The sequence below is a fragment of the Falco cherrug genome, chromosome 6 (genome assembly GCF_023634085.1).
Source record: "Falco cherrug isolate bFalChe1 chromosome 6, bFalChe1.pri, whole genome shotgun sequence".
Taxonomy (NCBI): domain Eukaryota; kingdom Metazoa; phylum Chordata; class Aves; order Falconiformes; family Falconidae; genus Falco; species Falco cherrug.
The window spans coordinates 18843351-18861593 of NC_073702.1; the positions used below are offsets into that span (position 1 = coordinate 18843351).

At 42.0% G+C, this 18243-nt stretch overlaps 1 protein-coding gene across 1 annotated transcript in view; it reads right to left on the reverse strand.

The window, feature by feature from the left end:
- Window positions 1–624: 624 nt before the first annotated feature.
- Window positions 625–18243, reverse strand: part of LRRC1 (leucine rich repeat containing 1) — a 106776-nt gene continuing 89157 nt past the window's right edge. The window contains exons 18-19 of the mRNA XM_055714502.1: window positions 16805–16900; window positions 625–1220 (exon numbers count right to left, since the gene is read on the reverse strand). Of these exons, the coding sequence (XP_055570477.1) occupies window positions 1068–1220; window positions 16805–16900 (249 nt within the window). The 3' untranslated portion in view covers window positions 625–1067. The remainder of the gene's footprint in view (window positions 1221–16804; window positions 16901–18243) is intronic.

The window sequence follows — 18243 nt, forward strand, 5'->3', positions numbered from 1 at the left end:
ATGCACACTTGATGCACATGAAAAAAAGTCATGACATCCCAGTCTAGCAAGGCCAGACCTTACCTGAGTTAAGGCAGCACCATGGAACCACAAATAAAGAACAATCCCCAAAGGTTCTCGTTAAGCACCTCAAAATGCATTAGAAACCTGAATAGCAGCGAAGAGAATAAAGAACGCTATTGCACAAGAATATTTGCTCTTAAATGCGTACCTTATACACACACACGTGCACACACACACATATAAATCTATACACAAAATACTGGCATGTCAGAGTAAGCCAAATTTAAGGTATTCTGGTTTTATTTCTTCTCCTGACTTGCATATAAGTGTCTCAGTTCCTCAAGCATAAGAAATTGCTTCGTAATTCAATCTCAGGTGCATAGTTGCATAAGATGCCTTCTGCATTTAGATCTAATAAAATGTAATTTACAGGTCCTGTTCAAATCTGATATACCTTTGTATTACTGATATACCTGGAGAAACTACTCTTAATTACGCTAGAGTGAGATACAGAATTCCAATGGAAATAACATTTCCCTGCAGGGAAAAAAAACCCAGCACTATTTAAAAGACAGAAAAGGATTTTTTTATTCTCATAGAAAACCACATCAAAAGGGACAATTCAAAGGAATCTGGGGGTAGACAAAAAGGTGAGCTATATAGACAAAGCATGGGCACAAGATTTAAAAGAAACAACCCAAACTATACTATTGTTTTCAGTGTGTTTCCAAATGGGTGAAGTACCTTCTGAATAAAAAAATGACCTGCTTTTTTCAGCATTGTGTTTAGGTGCTGTAGGATGCCTTTACAAGTCACTGTTGAAACACGTGGTGTCATTCACATAACCTCACCCAGTTCGTTTTGTTTCACGTGCACAGGTTCTGGCCAAAGGGAAGTTCAAGGCAAAGAAATACAGCCATGGGTTTTACTCCCTCAGCTCAAATCCATCCTCCATGTAACGGTTTTCCATAGAAATAAGGCATAGCGGTTCAAGTACTACATTAAATATAATCGAAAAATGGGAAAGAAAACCACCCATGAATTCTTTCCAGAAAAGTACTTTATTAGGGAGGATAAAAAGCACTGTTCAGACAGTCCGAATAGGCATGGCCTTCTGCGCTGTCGGGCTCCTCGGGCTCAAAGTCATCCGGGTCTGGGGGCAACTGGTCGGTATCTTCATCGGAAGTGGAAGGGCGCGTGAGGATTATCCGAGGGATCTTCAGCAAGATGTGAAAGATTTCAGAGAAAAGAGTCAGATCAAGAGCAGGGAAGTGTTTAAAGGGGGCATGTTAAAGGTACAGGGGAAAAGCGGGTGATGAGAAAAACATGTGAGAGGTGTAACACCACAGGGCTTCATAGCACCATAGAACTGTTTATGTTGGAAAAGATGTTTAAGATCATCGAGTCCAACCGTTAACCTAGCACTGCCAAGTCCACCACTAAACCACATCCTTAAGTGCCATATCCACACATCTTTTAAACACATCCAGGGATGGTGACTCTAACATTTCCATGTGCAGCCTGTTCCAACGGTTGACAACCCTTTTGGGGAAGAAATTTTTCCTTATACCAAACCTAAACCTCCCCTGGTGCAGCTTAAGGACATTCCCTCTTGTCCTGTTGCTCATTACTTGGGAGAAGAGACTGACACCCACCTCATTAAACATCCTTCCAGGTAGCTGTAGAGAGCAATAAGATCCCCCCAAGCCCCCTCCTCTCCAGGCTAAACAACCCCAGTTCCCTCAGCCGCTCCTCATACGAATTGTTTTCCAGACCCTTCACCAGTTTTGTTGCCCTTCTCTGGACACGCTCCAGCACCTCAATGTCTTGTACTGAGAGGCCCAAAATTGAACACAGGATTCGAGGTGTGGCCTCACCAGTGCCGAGTACAGGAGGATAATCACTTCCTTTGTCCTGCTGGCCACACTGTTTCTGACACAAGCCAGGGTGCTATTGGCCTTCTTGGCCACCTGGGCACACTCTTCCATGAGGCAGCTTTCCAGCCACTCTTCCCCAAGCTCGTAGTGTTGCATGGGGTTGCTGTGACCCAGGTGCAGGACCTGGCACTTCTCTTTGCTGAATCTCATACAACTGGCCTCAGCCCATCAACCCAGCCTGTCCAGATCCCTCTGCAGACCCTTCCTACCCTCAAGCAGATATCAACACTCCCCCACAACTTGGTGCCATCTGCAAACTTACTGAGGGCACACTTGATCCCTTCCTCCACATCACTGATAAAGATATTAAACAGAACTGGCCCCAGTACCAAGCCCTGGCGAACACCACTTGTGACCAGCCACCAAATAGACTGAACCCCATTCACAGGCTCGGCCATCCAGCCAGTTTTTCACACAGTAAACATTATGTCCATCCAAACCATGAGCAGCCAGTTTCTCCAGGAGAATGATGTGGGAAACTGTGTCAAAGGCTTTACTAAAGTCTAGGTAGGCAACATCCACAGTCTTTCCCTCATCCACTAAAGTGGGTCACCTTGAAATACAAGGAGGTCAGGTTAGTCAAGCAGGACCTGCCTTTCCTAAACCCATGCCGACTGGGCCTGATCCCCTGGTTGTCCTGTACGTGCCATGTGATGGCACTCAGGATGATCTGCTCCGTAACCTTCCCCAGCACTGAGTTCAGGCCGACAGGCCTGTAGTTCCCTGGATCCCCCTTCTGGCCCCTCTTGTCAATGGGCATCACGCTGGCTAACTGCCACTCAGCTGGGACCTCCCCGGTCAGCCAGGACGGCTGATGAATGATCGCAAGTGGCTCGGTGAACACGTCCGCCAGCTCCCTCGGTACCCTTGGGTGGATCCCATCCAGCCCCACGGACTTGTGTGTGTCTAAGTGGTGTAGCAGGTTTCGGACCATCTCCCCTTGGATTACGGGGGCTTCATTCTGTTCCCTGTCCCTGTCTTCCAGCTCAGGGGGCTGGGTACCTGGAGGAAAGCTGGACTTTAGCTATTAGAGACTGAGGCAAAGAAGGCATTAAGTACGTCAGCCTTTTCCTCATCCTTTGTCTCTGTGTTTCCCCCACATCCAATAACGATGGAAATTCTCCCTAGCCCTCCTTTTGTTTCATTTTGTTTCCAGCTTCCTGACAGGGAAATTGTTCTATGCCAAAAATGCATTCATCATTAAAGCCAAATTGAGATAAATTGCCTTTTCCTCTCATTAGCTAATCTAAACAAACAAACAAAAAGAACCCTTCCATAGAAAAAACAAAAACAAAAAAAGAAGATAAAAAGATCTTTAAAAATATTTAAGTATGTATATGAAAAATATGCATCTACTTTTATTTAACTTCATTATTCATTAAATACTGCACCTGAAAGCAATAAAGGATTAATTAAGGATCAGAGAGCATATCAATTATTGATCTTTGAAAAAATTACATATTTTGGCTTTTTTACTGACAAAATACATTTAAGGGAAACATTAAGACATAATATCAATGTGTAAATTCATTAGTTGATAAATATGCATACATGGATTTGATTCAAATCAGGTTTTTTGGCCAAGAACTTTGTGTTCTTTGAGAACTACATTGTAATGATTTAAAATTAATTTAAATGCTGTAACTGAGAAAAGAGGAGAATGCCAGCTTCTTTATGTATAGCCAAATAACGTATCAGTAATGGTTTGTATCAATGAATGGATTATTACAAGTTTAACTCTGATGCACAAAGTCATCCTAAGTTACTAATTTTCAAAAAAAATTAAACATGTAATGAAAATAGATATAATAGTAAGTCGATATATCTAAGGAGCAGGTAATACAGTAATGTGTAATATATAAAATGTCCATCTTACCATTAGTCTGAAAATTTTCAGGGAAGGTAGTATTTCTTATTTATCAGTTACTTTGTTTCATTTCTTCACACTTTATAAGAATGTTTAATGCTGACGCTACACAGTTCAGTCGTTTACATATTATTTCTTTGCTATGCATTATTTGATTTCAGAAATTACACAAGCACATAGATGCTTCATGGCTGTTCAGCTAGCCAGCCGGTAGGTTTCCGCATTGAAATAATATTAATCATTCCACAGGCTTCCCCGACTGCAGTAGCTCTGACACCACTAATTGCTGGGGGGCCTGGCACCCCCTTGGCTCCCAGGCAGGCACGCTGCATGCAGGTACCCCAGTGCAGGTGTCAGTCCAGAGCTAAATCTCACACATGATAGCATTAAACTCACTTTAAAATCAGGTATAAATCCAGTTATATTCCTTGGTGTATTGAATGTCCAATTATCTTTCTCTCCCACCCACCCCACCCTACCCCCCCTTTGCTTAGACTAAATAGTACACATTTCTGGAAGATTTAAATAACCTATATAGATTTTAAGTACTGGCCAAGTTAACAACTCCTAAGAAGATTTGCTTCTGTCATGCACACCTGACAGCATTTGTAAACTTTCCATGCACTGGATATTTCTCTTGGCTCTGTTAATTGCTGAAAGGCGTTTCTTTCTTAATGATAAGCAGCAGCCAAGCTCCTTTGTGCTGCAACAAATGCACATCCTATACATACAGATGACATATCATATATTGAAATTCTGCCACCTCGAGAACTAGTGTGGAGGTCTATGCCTTATCTGAAGTTACCTGCAGAAATATCCAGGATGAGGCTTTGCGTTTCATTGAGCTGTCTGTTCAAAGCTCAGGGAAGACCCTTCTTTGTGTCCTGTGCCACTCAAAAATGGACATGTGTGCATTTCCCCAAGACCAGGCATGTGTTTCATTAGCAAGTATGAAGGAAGAGTCACCGGTACTTCTTTTTTCCTCTTGAAGGATAGCCCTTAGTCATTTTGAATGTCAGTTATTGAAATACTCTTTTTCAGCCTGGTTTCTACTCCCCAGTGATCCCACTTGTAAGGAATTGAATCAATTCTCTAAAAAAAGCTTTTCCCCAAAACATTTCACAACTTTTGGAGCCTGATTCTTGCATACTATCTTTCAAATATTACAATGGGACTAAGTCTTACAATCACAAAGTGAATTTAATTGATGAAATGCAAAATGGAAAAAAAAGTTCTAGCTGTCAGAGAGGCATAACCCTAAAAACTTAAAATAAGAACACAAAGCTCTAGTGGGTATTTCAGTCCACCACTACACTCAAACATACACACTCAAGAGTTTTGATCTGGCACAAAGGTTTTTTGGAGACATTTTTTTTAGGCAGTCTGAAATGGTCTTTAATTCAGAAACCATTATTCATTTTAATTATCACCAAAAAATTAGTCCTCCATTTTATTTCTTTTTTAGTTAATTATCTGCATCTGAAAGAAACATAAATCTGAGATTGTAACAATACTGCTGGAGGAACAAATCCCACAGGATGCTCAGTTCTGGCACGAATACTCTTTCACATGTCTCCCCTATGTTCAATACACTGCAAGCTGTAGTTAGGCTTTCACAACTTCCCCCAAAACCCACCTCGTTCCCTTGATGACACACTCTCCTACGCCCATGGTCTGAAAGCCTGCACACCTCTAGCACCTGAGCTGTGGCAGAGCCTCTGGAGGACACCCCCTCCATGCCTGCAGCACGACCCTGCTCCCAACAGCCCCGGTTGGGCTCCCCATTAGATGACTGCCTGCCCATCAGTTCATGCTCATCCAACATTTCTGTGGAAATTGTTTCAACTGCTTCCATGAAATAAGTGGTGCTGGGGGAAACCTCTTATCTAATCTTTAATGCTGCTGCAGATAAAGAGGAAATGGCACCAGATGACAGACCAACTTCCTACAGCAGAGGCTGAATAGCATCTCAGCCCAGAAGTGCTGCAAAGGCCGGACACACCTGCACTCCCGAGAGGAGAACGGGCTCAGCTCTGACCTAGAGTAGTCCCTTTGTATCCTCTCAAGGCAGGTGAAATCTCGCACATACACCCACTGATGCTGATGTGGAGAACATACTGCTGAGTTTCTCTAACAAATCAATTATTCTGGCTCAAGTGCAGGCATATGCTGTGTCCCTCTGCTTTCTGCACATCTCCCTGCCCACTCTCCCTCTGAAACTCCATGTGAGCCCATACTGCTGCTGTCCCCAAACCCACCGCTGCTCCTTCCTCTGCAGCCAATTGTCCCACTCTGCACCCACACACACACCCTGATGGGATGCGGAGGAGCCCTGTTTTCCTCTCAGCTGAATCATAGGTACCAATGGCAAAACAACTCTTGGTTGTCAATTGTGCCACCTATGCAATTGCAACTTGACAGCAAACCCAATTAAGTAACAGAGTATGCGTTTGTACAAGGTCTAAATTCAGCAAAAAGAGGCTGAGGCCTCTACTAGCATCTTTCTCTCTCCTAGTATGAAAAATTATCCATGAATCTCCTTTAAAATGAAAAAACAAAACACAACACAAAATGGATGTAAGAAATACACATCACAGTTCTAACCACAGTGGCCTTTCCATCTTCACCTACCTATCTCCCCTAGGAACCCAGCACTCTCCATCACTGTCTTCACATTCACCCTAGCTCCAGGAAAGTAACAAGCTAAGATTTATCAGCTTCCTTTCCTCTTCCAGTTCTGTTTTTTTTAAAAAACCCAAAACAAAGTAACAAAACTCAAGAACTCTGAACTTGCATTATCTTTTGTTCCATTCTTTTCTCAAACTCAGTGCTTCTCTTCCTGGAATCCCAGGGGAATTTTACCCTTGCTTTCAGATTTCCATGCTTATCTTCATTGACCACAGCTTTACCCTATTAAATAGACAAGTTTTGCTCTTGGAGCTTTTCTTTAATATTCATGTTTGAATGTACATTTCCTGCTGCATCACAGCTGAGGGAAAAGAGGAGGACAGATTTCATGTGCAAAAAATACAATCACAGCAAAGAGGAAGCAAACTATTTCCACTGCCCATTATAGCCAGGGCAAGACAGAGACATTTAGGATGGAAACAAGGAAAACCTTTCCAACACAGGCAGCTGAGCTGAGTTGCTTGCCTAAGGCATGTGGGAAGGTGTGGAATTTCCATCTTCTACCAGTAACTCTTCAGAAGTTGATCCTGGTGTAGGAGAATAGATTATCCAGGAGCCTGTGCTGTTCCACTGTTTTACTCCACTATTTTTTTACTGAATGGTGGCTGCACTTGTTTAAAATATTTTTGTTGAAATCACAAAGTCCTCCTATTCACTTTCCACCATCATGCACTCATTATTAAAATAATACTTAAAGTACCAGTCAATCCCAAACCATCAAAATATGTAGAATATACACATAGAAATATGTATGATTAATCCTTTGAAACAGGTTATTATTTTCCTTTTTTTTCCCCAAAATTACATTTTCAGTGCCTAAAAAGTAAATTTTGCAAAAGACGTGTCCTGTACCAAAACCAGTGTGTTCACTGTGGGAACTTCTTTCACTACCTTCTTTGCATCTTTTTCATACTTTGTCAACATAAACACTAAGACTACAGACACTAAAAAAATTCATTATAAAATTTTATTTTTGCTTAAATCAGGCATAGCTAAAAATCAAATTATTTCAGACACTCTCATTTAATGGAATTACCACCCTCTGCTGAAAGATGTCATTCCTCAACTGAAGCACAGGCACAAGCTGCCTGTGCACTCCTAGTCCACTGCAAGAAGCACTAAAACAAACCCATCTAAATAACCTGGGGCAATTCAGCTGCAGTACTGGCTGCAAAAATTCTTTCACATTGAAGCAGGATAGGAACAAACCCACAACTAGAACTAGCTATGATGCTTCAGATGAAAGCATCTTCTTCAAGCACGATAAATGAGATGTCCTGCCAACAGGTTAACATCCAGTAATTTTTAATTTCCAGTCGTGCACATGTGCTTTCCTTTTACACTTCCAATAAAAATGGTTGTCCAAAAAGGTGCAGAACAGTCCATAAAGGACAATTAATTATGTCCTTTTATAACTTTTTCAAAACCAAAACCAAACAGAACAATATAAGCCTTCCCCTTCCCTTGGCCTCCCCCCTCACAGATCCACGCTCCAGCCTTAGCAGAAGGAAGTTCTCAAGGCAAGAGTCACAGCTAAAGCCCAAGCTTCACATGAAAGGCACAACCAGCTGCGACAGGGCAAAGCACAGCTGAGAGCAAGGCCAGCCACTGGGGAGAGCGCCTACAAATCTGAAGGTGATACAACACATGAAAAGCCCAAGTTTGAATGAATAGGGGCAGGGGAAAAGGATTTGGATTAGCCTTTTGGAAGAAACCCAGGCATACCTTTAACCCTAGTTCAAAAAGATCACTTTCTAAAGAAAATATTCCCCAGCTAAAAAAAGCATCTAACAGGGAAGCCTGTCTAGTTCAACTCCATATATCTAAATAGTACATATTTTTGAAATTTGACTCAACAGCTGATTTTCACTGACACCAGTGCTCAGGCTAGTCCCTTCAGCTGGTGGAAACAGGGGAAAATAAAATAATCTCTCCGGCTGACAGCATTTACAGGGGTTTACACAAACCTCATAAACAATGTTATGATTTCATACTTAATTTTACCTTTTTTGTCATCACTGGTGATGGCAGTAGTATTTTAGACTTGAACAACAGGAAATTCAGACTTCTTGCTAAAGAATGAAAGCATACCTTTGCTAGATGCAAAAGGCTGCATTTGATAGTGACTGTTCATAGAAGAAACCACCTAAATCAAATTTAAAGTGAAGGAGAAAATTTAGTCCTGCCTAATAATGTTACACAGCGGGATTTTTAAACAACAGTTTTAAAAAGAAGATGCTAAAATGCATCCAACAAGAAGAGCAGAGAATAGGCTGGCCAACTGCTGCACAGTTCAGACCAAACTGGCATCTGGTAACTTTTTTAATTAAAGCAATGCGATGTTTCACTCCCAGAGACAGAGACAATGGATAAAAGCAACCTTCTCCCCAGAAGAAAACATACAGGATATACAAGTTAAAGAGGGAGAAACAGATCTAATTAATTCCTTGTGAATTTATTACCCACAAGCAATCTCACCACCAGGTGGGAAGCGGGTGAGGCAGCCAGGCTACGGCAGGAAAGGTGGCTGGGGCAGGGGGCAAGGCGGGCATGACAAAAACCATTTAATGTGCAGCTGCATGTAAGCAACAACATAAATTTGAGAACCCTACTGAGGGATTCAACACACCTTCCTTTTTATAGCACGTTATCAGGAACATTTTAACTGGCATGTGTTTTATGGTGCACCTCAGTGCTCCCGGACTCAGAAATCCCTGTCTGCATCCCTTTCCCTGGTGCGTTACAGTGCTGTTTCACTGCTTTAGAGGCCTGTGGCCAAATTCCAGGAATTGTGAAGTCAGATGGAGAGAGGTATAAACCTCTCCCACGCCCTGGGGAAGATAAACCCATGGTCAGGCATGGATGAAGCGCCTCATCGCACTGGGCAGTGGCAGACCTCTGCACAAGGAGAGCGCAGGGTGGCCTGTGCTGCTGCGCTCAGGCAGCGGCTGGCTCGTGACAGCACCTATCGCTGCTCGGCCGTAGGACAGGGCACTGCATCATCCAGTCCATCCTTATGCTCAGAATAGCTGTGCTGCTCTCAAGCACTGCCAAAGATTCGCACCTGAGCTCTGCCACTGTGTTTTTTCATGTGCTGCCTTTGTTTTGCATGCAGCAGCCTGGTGAGGGCTCTGACCAAGGGCTACCCGAGCAGCTTGTCCCAATTTCACAGGCTCGTTGCTCTTCCCACATTAAGCCTGGTGATTTGCTCCAAAATATAATTCAGCTGAGCACAATTTCCTGGAGTTTCGATGTACCAGGCAAGCACCACTGCAAGTGCTTTCCCCTAAAGTTTCCTCTGTGGGAATTTTCTAGAGATTGATATCTTTGAGGCCAGGTTTAAAACTGACTTCTTATTGAGATAGCAAGAGAACACCTTGAATGTATTATCTGTCTCCCAGCGTGTAATGTACGTAACATTTGGGCACGTCACATTTAGAGTGAAGCTCCTTTCTGCTCCTCCTCTTCAGCATTCAGTGCCTCCCAAGGGCAATGCACAAGGCAAGGAAGGTGGAGTTCAGTTAAATTCACCATTGCATCTCACGGCAGACAAAAATGAAAGATCAACGTTCAGCATGTCATATCTGCAATGCCATCATACACAAAAGGCTTTTATATGATGCAAACTGCTTATGAGAATTGTCCTTGCTCCGTTTCTTTCATCTTCTAATGTACCACTGGATAGTGACTTCCCTGACACTGGAGCCTGATACAAAGATTTTCACTCAAGTGCTTTCTGTGTAATCATTTATGGCCTGATGCTGTGAAAACACTGAAGAAAATGCATTGCTTTGATCACATTGAGAGACTTAAAAGATACTGCCCCCATAAGCAGGGCTACTTATGACTGTTACCAACCCTCTGATTCCAAAGAACACTCATCGCTCCTGTGAAAAGCAGCGGTTGTACCTGAACACGGCCAGGAATTAAGAACAGCCTCCTCCCCTGCCAAATTCCAGCAGTCCACGAGGATGCCTTTCACATGGAGAGATGTTACTGAACATTTCTGTCATTCTTCAAATATTTATCCTCTTTTTTTTCCTCAAACAGAATGCTATGTCCTACAGCATGGCTCCAGGTGCCTTGCTTGAGTCTACTTGTCTCTTGTATGTATTTTTCCTTATATTGTCTGCAGTGCTTATATTGTCTACCATATGTTGGGTTTACTTTGTAGATTTTTTTTCTTTAACTTTGAGGTATTGGAATACGGTATCTTGAAAAGAACAATCAATGTCTTTTCTTTAAAGTTTTTTCTTATGTAGCATTGTTAATTACAAGCTCTGCAAAATCCAAGAATTTGAAGTTTGAAGTGAGTCAGTTCTGACCAAGTCCTGTGAGAAAACTACTTACAAAGAAGAGAGGGGAAAAAAGATGCACCGTGCAAACAGAAACATTTGTTGAAGCAGGAATTTAATCCCAAATTCACAAAATTATTTCCCTAACCACTACACTATGGAGGTAAATACAGTGCCTATACCACTTTTATCTTTCATCCTGACTCAGGAATACTCAGTTACTTAGACAGAAGTCGAATCACACGAGCAGATGAAATGGAGAAGGAGATCACATGGCAGAGGGGTGCTTACACTCCGCTGAAGCTCACTTGATCAGAACAGGGTTAGCTAAGCCAACAGGGCTGCGCACAGGCTTCTTTGCAAATAAGTACAAATGTGCACAAGATGCAAGGCAGTGAGGAGTCAGACTCCCAATTTCTAAAAATAACTTACCTTGTCAGAATAAAAAAAATACAATAAAAATATCAACACCCTTACCTGACAAGATTAAGAGTCATGAAAATGTTTTGGAGAAGAGACAAAGCAGTTCTTCACAAAAAACTTGGAAGAATGAAATATTAGGTCATATGGTGTTATGGGAACAGGTCAATCAAACACTGTACTTGAGCAAGGTCTCTGTCTTTTGAAACAAGTTTCAGAAGAAATCTGTCTTTGTTGATGACAGGAACATTCCGAATCCCACTTCAGCTGTCGTCTTTTATAGTGCTTCTCTGCCTGAGTATTCTACTGGTTTTGCTTTTAAAATTGAAAAATTTAAGACAATGACTGAAGAAACAAGAAAGAAGTCTTATTGTGTTAAATTGTAGGATTACAGTTTTCTGACACGGCTAAAACTAACCTGAGGAGATGAATAAAGAAAGGATTCAATACTTAGATTTCTGCAGATTTGTAACTGGTATAAGTGCATGAAGTCTTTTTCCTGAAGTCTTTATCAGCTGGAAGTGAAGAAGACAGATTTGCTGGGATTCTCATACATGTAAGGTTTCTCATGACTTGCACTGAAACAACATGGGAGAAAGGCAGAAAAACAGCAACCTACGTATCGTGGGAGCACGGTACATGCTTATTCACTTTCTGTGGGCACAGGAGCATTTCTCTTTGATATACATTACAGTTTCTAGTATACCAAGTTGTCTGTTTTCTCAGTGTATTTAGGAACATGTCGTATATGCTGAGGGAACTGGCAGACGTTATTTCCAAGCCACTCTCCATCATCTTCACAAGTTCACAGAGGACAGGAGAGGTGCCTGAGGACTACAGGAAAGCCAATGTCACTCCAGCCTTCAAAAACAGCAAGAAGGAGGACCCAGGAAACTACAGGCCAGTCAGCCTCACCTCCATCCCTGGAAAGGTGATGGAACAGCTCATCCTGGAGGTCATCTTGAAGCATGTGTACGAAAAAAAGTTTATCAGGAGTAGCCAGCATGGATTCACCAAGGAGAAATCATGCCTGACCAACCTGATAATAAGCTCAGGAAGTGTGGGTGAGATGAGTGGACAGCAAGGTGCATTGAGAACTGGCAGAACGGCAGAGCTCAGAGGGCTGTGATCTGCAGCACAGAGTCTAACTGGAGGCCTGTAGCTCACGGTGTTCCCCAGGGGTCAGTACTGGGTCCAGTCCTGTCAACTTGTTCATCAGCGACCTGGATGAAGGGACAGTGTCCCCTCAGCACGTTTGCTGGTGATACAGAACTGGGAGCAGTGGCTGAGACCCCAGCAGGCTGCGCTGCCATTCAGCGAGACCTGGGCAGGCTGGGGAGCTGGGCAGAGAGGGACCTCATGGAGTTCAGCAAAGGCAACTGTAGGGTCCTGCATCTGGGGAGGAACAACCCCACGCACCAGTACAGGCTGGGGGTTGACCTGCTGGAAGGCAGCTCTGCGGAGCAGAACCTGGGAGTTCTGGTGGACAGCAAAGTGGCCATGAGCCGGCAGTGTGCCCTGGCGGCCAAGAAGGCCAATGGGACGCTGGGGTGGCCAGCAGGTGGAGGGAGGTGATCCTGCCCCACTGCTCTGCCCTGGTGAGGCCGCATCTGGGGTACTGTGTCCAGTGCTGGGCTGCCCAGTTCAAGAGAGACAGGGAATTGCTGGAGAGGGCCCAGCAGAGGGCTATGAAGATGCTTAGGGGACTGGAGCATCTCCCTTATGAGGAAAAGCTGAGAGAGCTGGGCCTGTTCATCCTGGAGAAGCAAAGAATGAGAAGGGATCTTATTGATCAAGTGTACTGAACAAGTGTCTTAAGGGTGAGTGTTAAGAGGATGGGGCCAGGCTCTCTTCAGTGGTGCCCAGCGACTGGACAAGGGGCAACGGGCACAAACTGCAACACAAGAAGTTCCATCTGGATATGAGGAAAAAAACTTCTTTCCTTTGAGGGTGACAGAGCACTGGAAGAGGCTGCCCAGAGGGGCTGTGGAATCTTCTTCTGTGGAGACATTCAAAACCCATCTGGACACCATCCTGTGCAACCTGCTCTGCGCAACCTGCTTTAGCAGAGGGTTGGACTATAAGATCTCCAGAGGTCTCTTCCAACCCTCACCATTCTGTGATTCTGTATCTCTGCACTTGTAACAGAGCAATCAAAACATTTGACTTTTTTAGCTTGAAGTAGTTCATATTTTTCCAATACTATTCTTTTACATAATCACTTTTAATAACAAATCCTACTTCAAATGTCTTTGAAAATCCTCGATATAAGTGAGACTCATACACCTGATGAACTATATAAAAAAAACCTAATTGAGGAAATTGCCAGGGCGAAGGCATACAATTAAAGAAAATAATACAGTAAGAAATAAAGTTAAATACTAGATTAAAATATTTAAGAGATTTTATATTATTTACAAGGATTCTAATATCCTTATGATGTTGATAGCCCCAAAAATGGGTCAAAGGAGACGACATGATGATGCATATCATGAAGTGACAGGAGATGCTGAAACCTGTCAACATTCTCCATTCAGTCAGAAAAAATCTTTTAGGAATTTTATTCAGAGCTTTAACAAAGATATTTTTGATGGGGAAGGATTGTGCAGAGCTGGTTCTATGTTTGAGAAGATGAGTAAGAAATAAGGAGCAGAGGGCAGAAGACAGAAACATAGAGAACTGGAAATAAAGATGCCAGAATCCAAGTTAAAATTCCTTCTGTTAAAGTCAGCACGTGGCACTATTGGTAATGTTTGTATCCCTGATTATTTTTTTCCCCCGTAGTTAAACATGCAATATTTTACACACAGTCTGCATGTAGATAGCTGTATCAGTTGTGGCTCTAACCTGTTATACTTTGATGCACTCTTTACATAGATAATCTTATTCTAAGATTACCATTTCAAAATCCAAAGACTCTGTTTATGTTCAATTAGAATATTTTTATTTTGTTATATATGTATTAAACAAAGTAAAATAAACAGATTCCATATTTTTAGGTTTGATTAGCATAACTGAGACAAATCTATAAAATATGGAATGTAAAAAAAAGTACCTAATTGTAATTAGAGTTCTGTGGCCTCTACATTTCGATAAAATACTCTATCATAATTAAAAACAAGGGCAATTCTCATTTTTCCTTTGCAAAACAATGACTCAGAGTGAAAACACTTTTCATTGTTTGTCCAATTAATTATTGGTCATGAAATCTTAAAGCTGGCACAAAGGATTTGAAATTGAGTTTGGCTGGATGAGTTAACAATTCAAATGAGCCTTTCAGAAGAAGTAAGAGCAACCAGGCCCATAGAGAACAGAGAGGGCACCTGAACCTGGTAGCAGCATCGCCCTCTGTAATGTCAGAGCACCACGTTTGGAGACGCAATGGGCAATGGCAAGAGATGGCCAAAGCGCTACAGCTAGCAAGTAAGAGACACATATTAATTACAGATTGCATACGCAAAGAGGAGGTTTATTCAAAATTCAATAAAAATAAATAGGTGAAGAAAGTCTTTGCTGAAATGCAGGAAGCAGTGATGACATGGAAGAGAGGGAGAAGGAAGACGGGACCATCCAGCACACAATTCAGTTTTTGCGAGAAGAATAAAAGGAGCGAGCCTTTGGCTTCTTTGCCACCATGCTTCTCTCCTTCCCTCCCTTGATGTAGATGTACTCACCTCCTCTTGAAACCTAGTCAGAAATACGATGGAAACAGACCTTCCTAGATTCCTAGCAAAGATGATGATTCTGCATTAAGGTCCTACTGCCATCTGCTTATCTCAACGTGCACAGCATGTCCTCCATAAGAAGTTAGGCTGTAAGCATTTTTCATATAAGACAGTTACTGAGGAATAAGAGGAACTTCACCAGAGTAAATCCAGAGCAAGAGCAGATGAGATACTGACCAGTTCCCAAGTCAGCAGGATACTCCTCCAAAGCCTGTAATCCCTAAGACTGATGAATGCTGGCCTGCATTAAAGACAATAACATACACAATTTGCTACAGCACAAAGATTCTGGTTTTAAAAAGAAACAAATCCATAAATACAAATGTTTATCCACAAAAGAATTTGCACGCTGGTTACTTTTGACACGTGAAACATGCTCAGCCAGTTTGACTCTCCCTGTGCACAGTGCTCTAAGGTAAGTAGCTTTATCTAATCTGCCTCCTGCTCCCCTTGCAGATGAAAAACTTTAAAGGGAGGCATAGAACATAAAAAGTGGTCATTTCCTCTTTTTGGCTGAAAACACTAGAAGTCAGATACTACTGCAACAGATCCAGGTCAGTAGCAACGTGTGAATCAAGCCTTTCAACAGTAGTTCCTCTAACAGGAAGCCTCATGCTTCCTGCAATGTGAGTTAAGACCATAAGAAACTGCTACCAAGTACAGATGGACAAAAAAAAAAAAATGATGGAAGTGTTTTCAGTTGGAAAATAGAACAGTTTAAATGTTTCACAGGATGATGCTGGAGACCAGAGGCCTCAAAATAAGTTAAGCAACTGAATAGAAGAGGAGGCTTTTGTTAGTCCACCTCATAGACAAAAGCTGCAGCTCAACCTTTCTTAAATAGTAAACCGCATAGAAAACCAGAGGAAACCAGATTTGCATGGTCTGATTGCTTATTTTTCAGTCAACTAACAAATCACCTTATTTTTTAAAATGTGAATGGTTAATAAAAATTGAATGCAGGCTTTGATTATAGTCTTTTGTATAATAGATGAACTTTCACTTTTTGCCGTTAGCTGAGTTGTGAATGGTATAGCTGGAAAAGGATAAAAAAGGGCTGGAAGGAGGGAAATCAAACACTTCTTGGCATTTGCTGTAGGAGAAACTGTTGCTGCTTCCTGGTACTTCAGGCTTAACACAAATAGGATGTTTTTTGACCTTAATCATTCAGATACCCTGATCTTATTGTATCTTCCTAGTGAAGACATAATTTCAGGTGTACAGGTAGATGACCATGATTGGGGTAGGTCTGCAGAGTTGAAATTTTTAGAGGAGTTCACAAAAGTGGATCAGATTTCTAAAAGCCACCCTGTAAGCTCAGCCATCTCCTTCTGTGACGTGTGGTAGGCTTAATCTCCTCCAACATCAGTCACCTGAAATACGGACGTGCAGTCTTAGCCTGTCAGGCAAGTTCCCCCTCCAGCCAAAAGATAAAAATGGTCACTGCCAGGCAGCAGCTCAACCTCCCCATCCTAAAAGAGGCACCCTGGAGATACTGCTCCTTCCATTAGCTAGAGAGGCAGTCCAGACATCAGCATAAACACTCAAACTGGAGAGAATGGACACCACCCTTAAAGCTCCCAGACCAGAGTGTTTCAAAAACTCTGGCCTGCTATGCTTGCTACACTGGTGCTTATCCAGGAGCTGAGCTTCTCCAGAAGCCACATCCCAGCTGCCGCTTCCCAACTGCAGTGACAGCCAAGTAAACGCACGGTGGGGTCACTGATCTTTGGGATATGTGCTCCTCTTACACAGCCACTCACAAGTTTTGTGCCAGCCTTTACCATCCTTACTAGCATCAATGACAGACAACACAGAGTGCTTCGCTGAGAATGATGTGTTGTTACTCACTGGGGCCACCTTACTTACTGTTATGACGTGGTTCACTGTCGGGAAGGGGCTGCCCTTGGGTGAAGCTTCAGTAGGACCAGCATCAAGGGCGTTGGGTTCCAAAACAAGGGATGCCTTTAAAAACAAACCAGCAGAAAGGCATATTTTTATTCTGAATGCTGTTTAAGAAGAACAGGTCCCTTCCCCTAAGGTTAGTATACAAATACCTGCCCTGTCACTATATATGGCTGCACAACAAAAGCAAGTAAAATTGCATTGCAGTCCTTGCTGTTCCCCATTTTTGATGAACACGCTGTACACTTGACCTGTTGAAATGGTCAGTTCAAGAATAAGAAGTTGTAACACAGCATCAAGAGGAAAATGCTGGTTATTTGTACACATATTAGTCCTGTGGTCAAAAAATCAGGACTTCTATAGCACACGTGAACACATTCATTCCTTCTCATCTCCCACACATACAAAAAGCAGAAAATATTATTCTACATTCTTTAAATAGATGAATGATTCTGCCATCTTGTGGGAGACTGAGAAATCATAAGTATTTGTAGCATAACAACAGCAGGACAGAACAGTATGGAGCAGAAATTTCTTCTCTTTCTTACTTGTTTCACTATTTCTAAAATGAACAGACATTAGTAGCTAATATATTTCTAATAGCCCCAATTATGAATTACAAATAATGAATGATTGCCCAGGTTCCTCCATGAAGCTAAGTGGGTGGTTTTTAAGGTATTGACTTTAATAGAAACTCTGCTCAGAAGTTAAGTGTGCAGCAACTAAAAATCCTGATTAATTTCCCTAATGATCTGATAATCTGAAATACATAAAGAATTATTTAAATTCTCTCACATGTGTTAAAATACAAAAACTAGATAAGGATAGTCCTTTCATAAAAGAAAAAAGGTAAAATGATACAGAATTTTATCCATCATTAAACCTTTTAAAAATGTTGAACTAACTTCCATACATGCATTGTGGAACACAATCCTCTATTACTAAGGTCTATAGCATAAATCTACTAATTTTGTAAAACTATCACCGATTTGTCTTTGGTTGATATAGGTTGTATCCTTATTCCTGGAAATCTAACAGACACAAATTATTGCTTGCTCTATCCCACCTTGACTCAACACAGAGTATACTGGAGTAAAAAACATTAACTTAAGCAAGTACAAATGACAGTTTAAGAGAACAAGAGCTGGAAAAAATTATGGACCAGTTTCAACTGGAAGTAATTTTGTAGAGGCTCTTCTCCATCTTTACCTTTCTCGGCAAGTAGGAACCAAACAATCGGTCAAAAATATGGATCACAAAATCGTACATGATCACCACTGCTCTTGGGAACCTCTGAGGCTCAAGAGAGTGAAAGATGAAGCTTGAGGTGGAGCAGCCTAAGAGAGATTTATCCCTTGGCATTTGCACTGTAAGCCTCCATCAGGGGTGTTACTTAGAGCTGT